The 11,417-nt window shown below is 47.6% G+C and overlaps 2 protein-coding genes across 2 annotated transcripts; both read left to right on the forward strand.

Moving 5' to 3' along the window:
• The first annotated feature begins 1,215 nt into the window (after nt 1-1,215).
• LOC118516404 lies at nt 1,216-4,733 on the forward strand. The gene has a single exon (XM_036062267.1). It carries the CDS (start codon nt 1,739-1,741, stop codon nt 4,583-4,585), a length of 2,847 nt encoding a protein of 948 aa, XP_035918160.1. The 5' UTR covers nt 1,216-1,738; the 3' UTR covers nt 4,586-4,733.
• Nucleotides 4,734-8,620: 3,887 nt separating this feature from the next.
• Nucleotides 8,621-11,176, forward strand: LOC118516403 (the record flags this gene model as incomplete). Its single annotated transcript, XM_036062266.1, has 1 exon — nt 8,621-11,176. A coding segment is annotated over exon 1 (2,556 nt), but the record flags the coding sequence as incomplete, so codon positions are not given.
• Between the last annotated feature and the right edge of the window lie 241 nt (nt 11,177-11,417).

The raw sequence follows: 11,417 nt of genomic DNA on the forward strand, positions 1-11,417 counted from the left end.
GAGAACCATATAGTAGGATCAGCCGATTATGGAACCCTTTTCGTTCTTTGGACACCTCCTATAACTTGTATGGCGACTACGGGGACCTTCATATCGTACTCAGTTGGTACCCCTATTCATCGAGGGTATTGCTTTGATATCCCCAACAGACCTTTGGACACCGTCTTACTACTCCTCAGAGCAGTCATCAGAGAACCATATGGTAGGAACAGCCGAATATGGAACCCTTTTCGTTCTTTGGACACCTCCTATAACATGTATGGCGACTATGGGGACCTTCATATCGTACTCAGTTGGTACTCCTATTCATCGAGGGTATCGCTTTGATACCCCCAACAGACCTTTGGACACCGTCTTACTGCTCCTTAGAGCAGTCATCAGAGAACCATACAGTAGGAACAGCCGAAAATGGAACCCTTTTCGTTCTTTGGACACCTCCTATAACTTGTATGGCGACTATGGGGACCTTCATTTCGTACTCAGTTGGTACCCCTATTCATCGAGGGTATCGCTTTGATACCCCAAACAGACCTTTGGACACAGTCTTACTACTCCTTGGAGCAGTCATCAGAGAACCATATAGTAAGAACAGCCGAATATGGAACCCTTTTCGTTCTTTGGACACCTCGTATAAATTGTATGGCGACTCTGGGGACCTTCATATCGTATTCAGTTGGTACCCCTACTCATCGAGGGTATCGCTTTGATACCCCCAACAGACCTTTGGACACCGTCTTACTGCTCCTTAGAGCAGTCATAAAAGAACCAAATAGTAGGAACAGCCGAAAATGGAACCCTTTTCGTTCTTTGGACACCTCCTATAACTTGTATGGCGACTATGGGGACCTTCATTTCGTACTCAGTTGGTACCCCTATTCATCGAGGGTATCGCTTTGATACCCCAAACAGACCTTTGGACACCGTCTTACTACTCCTTGGAGCAGTCATCAGAGAACCATTTAGTAGGAACAGCCGAATATGGAACCCTTTTCGTTCTTTGGAAACCTTCTATAACTTGTATGGCGACTATGGGGACATTCATATCGTACTCAGTTGGTACCCCTACTCATCGAGGGTATCGCTTGCATACCTCCAACAGACCTTTGGAAACAGTCTTACTACTCCTTAGAGCAGTCATCAGAGAACCATTTAGTAGGAACAGCCGATTATGGAACCCTTTTCGTTCTTTGGACACCTCCTATAACATGTATGTAAAATCAAAAACGTTAGTTGGGTAGCAGGCAGGATCACCCTGTACCGAGTAAAATGAGAAGGATCACCTTGGGCAGAGGATGAAAAGTAGATCAGTAGCGAAACGTCAGCAGAGCGATAAGGTCATGAAATAAAGTTGCTGCTCCGTAAATTCTTCAGTTGTTCCATTTCTCCCATTATTACATTTGGTGTCAGAAGTGGGATATACCTATTCTCAAAACCCGTTTGCTGTGTGCGGCTGGTCGTATTAGTGGTTGCTGTGTGCGCCAAAATAAAGACCTGCACGGGTGTGAATATACCGATACGCGGAAAAGGTTCGCTTTACTAGCTGTGTGCGGCAGGTCGTGTGAGTGGTTGCTGTGTGCGCCAAGGGATCGACGTGCGCGTGTGTGGTAGGCGATTCCTGGAAAGTATTCGGTGCTTCGGCTGTGTGCTGTTTTTCATGTGAGAGTGCTGTGTGCACTAAAAAGAAACAATCGACGTGTATGTGAGCTGTGTGTTACAGGTCGTGCGGTGTGAATAAACTATGGAACGATTGGTGGAAGAATTTACGCGTGTTGGCCTAGTGCGAAAGTGTGAAATGGCTGGCTTGGCTACGTCCGGCAGTAAAGAGGACCTGGCGAAACGGATCATGGATTCCGGAATAACGTTAGAAGCCGTTCCCGAACAAAATCCCATCGAAGATGCCGCGAACACAACGGGCTATATGGATGCGGAAAGCGGATCGCTAGTAGACGCGACAAAAACGGCCATAATCCATACACCAGTGCAGCCATACTCATTCCGAGATGTGGAGGACGGAATTGAGCCCTATGGAGCGGATTTGACAAAGGATATTAGAGCGTGGTTCGACGATTTTGAGGGTGTCGCAAAAATGGCACTGTGGTCCGAAGACCAAATGTTCATCATGTGTCGACGTAAGATGGTGGGCATTGCGAGAAGTTTCCTGGCAACGGAAAAAACATTATCATCCTACCCGGTGTTACGATCTAAGCTTATAAAGGAATTCGAAAAGATAGTGCGCTCGGGTGATGTTCATAGAAGGCTTATGGCTCGACGGAAAACGCATAAGGAAACTATGCTTGAGTACGTATATGAAATGCAACGCATAGCTCGTGACGCCGATATTGACGAATGCAGCCTAATCGAATACATCGTGGACGGCGTGACCCATGAAACAAGAATGCGTGCGTCACTGTATCGAACGAGCAACATGACCGAGCTAAAGCAGGAATTGTTATTCCTTGAAAGAGCAGAAGCCAAAAGAACATCGGAAAAGAGTGTTACGCGAGTTGAGCCAAGAAGTCAACGAAAATGTTACAATTGTGGCGATGTCGGACATGAAGCTAAGAAGTGTGTTAAAGAAGAAAACCCGAAAAAATGCTTCGAGTGTGGTGGTGTTGGTCATCGAGCAAGGGAATGTGATTCTCGAACAAAAGGACCGAAATGTTATTCGTGCGGTGAGCGCGGCCACGTGTCGAACAGTTGTCCAAGAAATCGAAACAGGCACAATCCTGCGAATACGAACCTCGTTTCGAGTGAAAATAGTGGAACTGTTGACATGCGCATCGGGCAATACTATTTCAAAACGCTTTTTGACACCGGCAGCGAATACAGTTTGTTACAATACAGTGTTATGAACAAAATCGGTAGCCTATTGTTGGCAAAGACCGACATGTTATTCAACGGTTTTGGTGGAAAAAAAACGAAGGCATTGGGTCGGGTAGAAACCGAAGTGTGTATCGACGGGCAAAATTATCCGGTAATGTCTTTTTATGTGGTCCCAGACAATAGCAGTGTTTACGAAGTGATTTTGGGAAGGGATGCGTTGTGTGCGATGGACGCCTTGGTAACTGCGGAGGGCGTTAAACTAAAACCAAGAGTGAGCGAGAATCAGGAACAATGCGATGTGTTGTGTGCGAATGCTTTGACGATAAACGGCGCAAATGAAGTATCAATACATCATCAGTATCGGAATGAGATAGGGCAAATGATCGAGGATTTCAAAGATAAGGAGAAAACCATCTCGAAATGGTCAAGTAAAAGTCCGGTTGAACTGGAAATTGTTCCCGATGGACAAATAATGCCATTTAGGCATGCGCCCAGCAGGCTGCCTTTCGTGCAGGAACAAGCAGTAAACAAACAAGACGATCAGTTGAAAGCAATCATGGCTGTGTTAGAGAAAGCAAAGTACGATCCTTACAAAATGAAAAACGGTCTATTGCATCGAGCTGTGGAAGGGCAAGACTTGTTGGTGGTTCCGCGTCTGATGGAAAGGCAGATAATATCAGATGCTCACAACGCAGGTCACATTGGAGTACAAAAGATGATGCATGGTATAAGACAAAAGTTTTGGATCCCTCATTTGGAGATGAAGGTGCGACAACACATTGGCAATTGTGTTCCGTGTATTTTGCACAATAAAAAGCTTGGATTGAAGGAGGGTTACCTGAGTCCTATTCCGAAAGGGGACGTGCCTTTGCACACACTTCATATGGACCACGTAGGCCCCATGGATACCACAGCGAAACAATACAGGTATATTCTAACAATAGTTGATAGTTTTTCTAAATTTGTTTGGTTATACCCCACACGTACTACAACTGCTGAGGAAGTACTACGGAAACTGGAGTGTTGGTCAGCCGTGTTTGGAAATCCGACAAGGATTATCACCGATAGAGGATCAGCGTTCACGTCCAATACGTTTGCTGCGCACGTTCAGAACCAGAGTATCGAGCACATCGTTTCTACTACCGGAGTGCCACGGGGAAATGGACAAGCGGAGCGAGTTAACCGGACGGCTATAGAAATGCTGGCGAAACTATCGACAGAAGATCCGTCAAAATGGTTTAAGTGGGTGAACCGAGTGCAACGTGCGATAAATTCGTATTATCATTCAACAACGGGCAAAACACCGTTTGAACTGATGTTTGGCGTGAAGATGAAAAATAGCAGTGATGATCAGCTGAGGGAAATTATAAATAAAGAATTGTATGAATATCATGATAACGTAAGGCAGGAATTGCGAAAAGACGCTCGTATTGCTATAGAACAAGCGCAGCGGCGCTACAAGCATCAATTCGATAAGAAACGAAAACCTGCGTCAGGGTATAAGCTAGGAGAGTTGGTAGCTATCAAACGAACGCAATTCGTTGCTGGTAAGAAACTTGCTAGCGAATACTTGGGTCCCTACGAAATTATGCATGTAAACCGCAACGGGCGGTATCGCGTTAGGAAAGTAGGACTTGGCGAAGGACCGCTAGAGACGAGTACAAGTGAAGATAATATGAGGCTATGGGCTTATGCGTTAACAGCAGAAGAGGGAGATGATGAAGATCAAGGGTCTGACTTCAATCAGGACGACCGGATGTAAAATCAAAAACGTTAGTTGGGTAGCAGGCAGGATCACCCTGTACCGAGTAAAATGAGAAGGATCACCTTGGGCAGAGGATGAAAAGTAGATCAGTAGCGAAACGTCAGCAGAGCGATAAGGTCATGAAATAAAGTTGCTGCTCCGTAAATTCTTCAGTTGTTCCATTTCTCCCATTATTACATGTATGGCGACTATGGGGACCTTCATATCGTACTCAGTTGGTACCCCTATTCATCGAGGGTATCGCTTTGATACCCCCAACAGACCTTTGGACACAGCCTAACTGCTCCTTGGATTAGCCATCAGAGAACCATTTAGTAGGAACAGCCGAATATGGAACCCTTTTCGTTCTTTGGACACCTCCTATAAATTGTATGGCGACTCTGGGGACCTTCATTTCGTACTCAGTTGGTACCCCTATTCATTGCGAGTATCGCTTTGATACCCCCAACAGACCTTTGGACACCGTCTTACTGTTCCATTGAGCAGTCATCAGAGAACCATTTAGTAGGAACAGCCGAATATTGAACCCTTTGCGTTCTTTGGACACCTCCTATATTTTGAATTGCGGCTTCGGGGACCATCATTTCGTACTGAGTTGGTACCCTTATTCATCGAGGGTATCGCTTTGATATCCCCAACAGACCTTTGGACATAGTCTTACTGCTCCTTTGAGCAGTCATCAGAGAACCATATAGTAGGAACAGCCGGATATGGAACCCTTTTCGTTCTTTGGACACCTCCTTTAACTTGTATGGCGACTATGGGGACCTTCATATCGTACTCAGTTGGTTCTCCTATTCATCGAGGGTATCGTTTTGATACCCCCAAGAGACCTTTGGACAAAGTCTTACTGCTCCTTGAATTTGCCATCAGAGAACCATATAGTAGGAACAGCCGATTATGGAACCCTTTTCGTTCATTGGACACCTCCTATAACATGTATGGCGACTATGGGGACCTTCATATCGTACTCAGTTGGTACCCCTATTCATCGAGGGTATTGCTTTGATACCCCCAACAGACCTTTGGACACAGCCTAACTACTCCTTGGATTAGCCATCAGAGAACCATATAGTAGGAACAGCCGATTATGGAACCCTTTTCGTTCTTTGGACACCTCCTATAACTTGTAAGGTGACTATGGGGACCTTCATTTCGTACTCATTTGGTACCCCTATTCATCGAGGGTATCGTTTTGATACCCCTTACAGACCTTTGGACACCTTCTAACTACTCCTTGCAGCAGTCATCAAAGAACCATATAGTAGGAACAGCCGAATATGGAACCCTTTTCGTTCTTTGAACACCTCCTACAACTTGTATGGCGACTATGGGGACCTTCATTTCGTACTCAGTTGGTACCCCTATTCATCGAGGGTATCGTTTTGATACCCCTTACAGACCTTTGGTCACCTTCTAACTACTCCTTACAGCAGTCATCAAAGAACCAAATAGTAGAAACAGCCGAATATGGAACCCTTTTAGTTCTTTGAACACCTCCTACAACTTGTATGGCGACTATGGGGACCTTCATTTCGTACTCAGTTGGTACCCCTATTCATCGAGGGTATCGTTTTGATACCCCTTACAGACCTTTGGACACCGTCTAACTACTCCTTGGAGCAGCCATCAGAGAACCATATAGTAGGAACAGCCGAATATGGAACCCTTTTCGTTCTTTGGACACCTCCTATAACTTGTATGGCGACTATGGGGACCTTCATTTCGTACTCAGTTGGTACCCCTATTCATCGAGGGTATCGTTTTGATACCCCTTACAGACCTTTGGACACAGTCTAACTACTCCTTGGAGCAGTCATCAAAGAACCATATAGTAGGAACAGCCGATTATGGAACCCTTTTCGTTCTTTGGACACCTCCTATAACTTGTATTGCAACTATGGGGACCTTCATTTCGTACTCAGTTGGTACCCCTATTCATCGAGGGTATCGTTTTGATACCCCCAACAGACCTTTGGACACAGTCTTACTACTCCTTGGAGCAGCCATCAGGGAACCATATAGGAGGAACAGCCGATTATGGAACCCTTTTCGTTCTTTGGACACCTCCTATAACTTGTATGGCGACTTCGATTACCTTCATATCGCACTCAGTTGGTACCCCTATTCATCGAGGGTATCGTTTTGATACCCCCAACAGACCTTTGGACACAGTCCTACTACTCCTTGGAGCAGCCATCAGGGAACCATATAGTAGGAACAGCCGAATATGGAACCCTTTTCGTTCTTTGGACACCTCCTATAACTTGTATGGCGACTTCGGGGACCTTCATTTCGTACTCAGTTGATACCCCTATTCATCGAGGGTATCGTTTTGATACCCCCAAAAGACCTTTGGACACAGTCTTACTACTCCTTGGAGCAGCCATCAGAGAACCATATAGTAGGAACAGCCGATTATGGAACCCTTTTCGTTCTTTGGACACCTCCTATAACTTGTATTGCAACTATGGGGACCTTCATTTCGTACTCAGTTGGTACCCCTATTCATCGAGGGTATCGTTTTGATACCCCCAACAGACCTTTGGACACAGTCCTACTACTCCTTGGAGCAGCCATCAGGGAACCATATAGTAGGACCAGCCGATTATGGAACCCTATTCGTTCTTTGGACACCTCCTATAACTTGTATGGCGACTTCGGGGACCTTCATTTCGTACTCAGTTGATACCCCTATTCATCGAGGGTATCGTTTTGATACCCCCAAAAGACCTTTGGACACAGTCTTACTACTCCTTGGAGCAGCCATCAGAGAACCATATAGTAGGAACAGCCGATTATGGAACCCTTTTCGTTCTTTGGACACCTCCTATAACTTGTATTGCAACTATGGGGACCTTCATTTCGTACTCAGTTGGTACCCCTATTCATCGAGGGTATCGTTTTGATACCCCCAACAGACCTTTGGACACAGTCTTACTACTCCTTGGAGCAGTCATCAAAGAACCATATAGTAGGAACAGCCGATTATGGAACCCTTTTCGTTCTTTGGACACCTCCTACAACTTGTATGGCGACTTCGATTACCTTCATATCGCACTCAGTTGGTAACACTATTCATCGAGGGTATCGTTTTGATACCCCCAACAGACCTTTGGACACAGTCCTACTACTCCTTGGAGCAGCCATCAGGGAACCATATAGGAGGAACAGCCGATTATGGAACCTTTTCGTTCTTTGGACACCTCCTATAACTTGTATTGCAACTATGGGGACCTTCATTTCGTACTCAGTTGGTACCCCTATTCATCGAGGGTATCGCTTTGATACCCCCAACAGACCTTTGGACACAGTCTTACTACTCCTTGGAGCAGCCATCAGGGAACCATACAGTAGGAACAGCCGTGTTAGGAAAGATAGGATGACAGTAGAGTGACGGATGACAGTAGGATAACGGATGACAGTAGGATACCGGATGACCGAAATGTCAGCTGTAACGGTCAGGGAAAAAAGGGAAGAAGAAGGGGGTGCGTCAACCAGTAGCCTGGGAAAGGACAAGGAAGTGACACCGTTTTAAAGTTTCTTCCTTCAGTGGAAAATATAATACTGTGGAAAATATAAAACTAAAACTACACTTCACTGCGTCTGCTACTCAACCGGAATCGTGGTAACACTAAAAGCCTTTAAAACGGTTCAAAGATGGAATTGGATGGAAAGGATTGCTGCCAGGCATGCAGCGATTCCGTGGCGGACAAATTGTATGTGGCCTGTGACGCTTGCAACACATGGTGGCACTTCTCGTGTGTCGGAATAACAGAATCACAGGAGACGATGAATAATAGGAAGTGGTTTTGCGTCGCTTGTACGGGTGGCACTGGAGCGGTAAAGCGGACGCCGACCAGGCACATGGAGCCACAAAAGGACGCCGAAAACCGTAACCTCAAAACGGTTGAGGTTAGGAAGCAACTCACGGAAGGCCCTCGTCCACGGCACACGAGCGACAGCGTGGCGGCAACACATAACCTCACTCTTGCTGACGATAGGGATAGTTTGGCTAACCGGCTCGCCATAATGAAACGCCGGCAAGAGGCGGAGAGGAAACAGGTGGAGCTAGAACTACAGCTGAAATTCGTGAAGGAGGAAGAGGACTTGCTAGCCGAGGAGTTGGGGATAAAAGACAATCCGGAAACATCAACTTTGTTACCCTCCCATGCGGCGGATAATATGGTGCAGCACTCACAGCGGAAGGAGCGTGAACAAATCCAGCGTGAAGGCGCGCATCGTGGTACACCTACCGAATTGCCCGTGTTTGCCGGTGACCCGGCGGACTGGCCGCTATTCATAACGTTTTACGAACACACCACGGAAAAGTGCGGTCTTTCCAATTGGGAAAACATGCTACGACTGCAGAAGGCGCTGAAGGGTCCCGCGCTAGAAGCAGTGCGAAGCAGGTTGCTGTTGCCGGAGGTGGTGCCGCAAGTGATAGCGACGCTACGATCACGGTATGGGCGATCAACACATCTCATCTCGGCGTTGATCGATAAGGTGCATAGAACCCCTGCACCGTGTTTGGAGAAGCCGGAAACTGTGGTTGCTTTCGGCGAGGCAGTGCAAAGCATGGTGGACCACATGAAGGCTGCTGGACGACAGGCGCATCTGACCAACCCCCTGCTACTGAAGGAGATCGTGGAGAAGCTGCCGATAAGTGAGCAGTACAATTGGACGCGGTTTGTAAGCCACATCGAGGAGCCGGATCTTCTGATGTTCCGGGAGTATATGGCCGAGTTGCAGAGCACCGCGGAAGTGTTAAGCAGCCGGGAGTCACCATCGTTGAAACAAGCGGAGCGCAAGAAACCCAGCACGAGAGGCTACGTGCACACGCACGTGGAGACGCAGGGAGCGACGCCATCCGGAACGAATCACTTTAAGGTAGGAAAATCTTGTCTAATTTGCAACAACAGAGGACACGAGGTGGATAAGTGTTTCGTGTTTGGTGCGATGGCGGTGAAGGAGCGCTGGATGAAGGCGCGTGCACTTTCCTTATGCTTCGGCTGTCTGGGGAAGCACAATTGGCGGACGTGCCACAACAGACCAGTATGCGGCAGGGAGGGGTGTACGTACCGGCATCATGCGTTGTTGCACGGCGCAGATGAGGAGCGTGGGGTCAGTAACGGGACCAGTGCTTCGGTATCGGTTCGAGATGGCGGAAACAACGGAGGTGCTGTAGCGGAAAGTAATCACCACCAGCACGCGTTATCTTCTTCGAATACGCTCTTTCGCATTGTACCCATCACTGTGTATGGCCCGACGTCCACGGTGACAACGTTCGCCTTTTTAGATGAAGGTTCGTCCATGACGTTAGTGGACGAGGATTTAGCGGAAGAATTGGGTGTCGAAGGGGAGGTGGAACCTCTCTGCATCCGTTGGACCGGAGACACTACCAGGGTTGAGGCTGGTTCCAGGCGCGTAAATTTCAAGGTGGGACCCGTCGGTTCCGCAAAGAGTTTCGCGATCAACTCGGTACGGACGGTTCCTAAGCTGAATCTACCTCGTCAATCCTTCGTACCGGACGAAGGAAGGTGGAAACATCTAAAACGCCTACCGGTAAGGGAATATCATGATGCGGAACCCAAGGTGCTAATCGGGTTGGACAACCTGCGATTGATGGTCCCTCTCCGGACAATAGAAGGAGCGGCTGGTGACCCCATCGCGGTAAAGACGCGCTTAGGTTGGTGCATTTATGGGAAGCCGATGAAGGTGGAATGTGAACGGTTGTTGCACATTTGCGAATGCAACAACCAGGCAGAGATTCTCGAAACGATGCGCAAGTTCTATGACTTAGAACAGGTGGGAGTTGTTCGCGTTGTCGAATTAGATCCGGATGTACGACGTGCGCAACACCTTTTGGAAACAACTACCGTTCGTATCGGCAAGCGTTTTGAATCGGGTCTCTTGTGGAAGGCGGACGATATACAGCTTCCTTCTAGTATCGGTATGGCAAGTCGCAGGTTTGATTGCCTGGAGAAAAGGATGGAACGAGATGGGCAGCTCAAGCTGCAAGTACGCCGCCAGATTCACGATCTTTTGGAAAAGCAATACATACACAAGGCTACGGCGCAAGAACTGGCGGAGGCTGACTCGAAACGTATTTGGTACTTGCCAATAGGATTGGTGACGAACCCAAACAAACCGGGAAAGGTTCGTTTGATTTGGGATGCGGCGGCTAAGGCACAGGGTATTTCGCTGAACGACGTGCTGCTCAAGGGACCGGATGAGGTTATGTCTCTACCTGGCGTACTTTTCCGCTTTCGTCTGTATGCAGTGGCGACGTGTGCAGACGTGAAGGAAATGTTTTTGCAAATTAGGTTGCGAAAAGCAGACAAGCATGCACAGCGCTTCTTATGGCGGGATGATCCTGCACACGAGTTGGAAACCTACATCGTGGACGTCGTGACGTTTGGGTCTACGTGTTCACCGGCTACAGCACAGTACGTCAAAAATCGAAACGCAAAGGAGCACATCGAACAATTTCCACGAGCGGTAGAGGGCATCCTTGAGAGTACCTACGTGGACGATTTCTTGGACAGTTTCGGGACGGTAGAAGAGGCGTGTCAGGTAGCCAAGGAGGTAAGGGAGATATTCCGCAACGGTGGGTTTGAACTCAGGAACTGGAGCTCAAATGATTTGATGGTTACAAAATCTCTCGGCGAGTCAGATGGCGGTACCATCAAATGCTTATCATCTACGGGAGATGATACGGAACGCGTGTTGGGGATGCGTTGGAATCCTGCATCCGATGAATTAGGATTCTGCACTCGGGCATGCACGGCGGTATCAGGCGTTCTAACTGCAGAGCGGATTCCCACGA

This window comes from Anopheles stephensi, unplaced genomic scaffold (assembly GCF_013141755.1).
Source record: "Anopheles stephensi strain Indian unplaced genomic scaffold, UCI_ANSTEP_V1.0 ucontig289, whole genome shotgun sequence".
NCBI classification, from domain to species: Eukaryota; Metazoa; Arthropoda; class Insecta; order Diptera; family Culicidae; genus Anopheles; species Anopheles stephensi.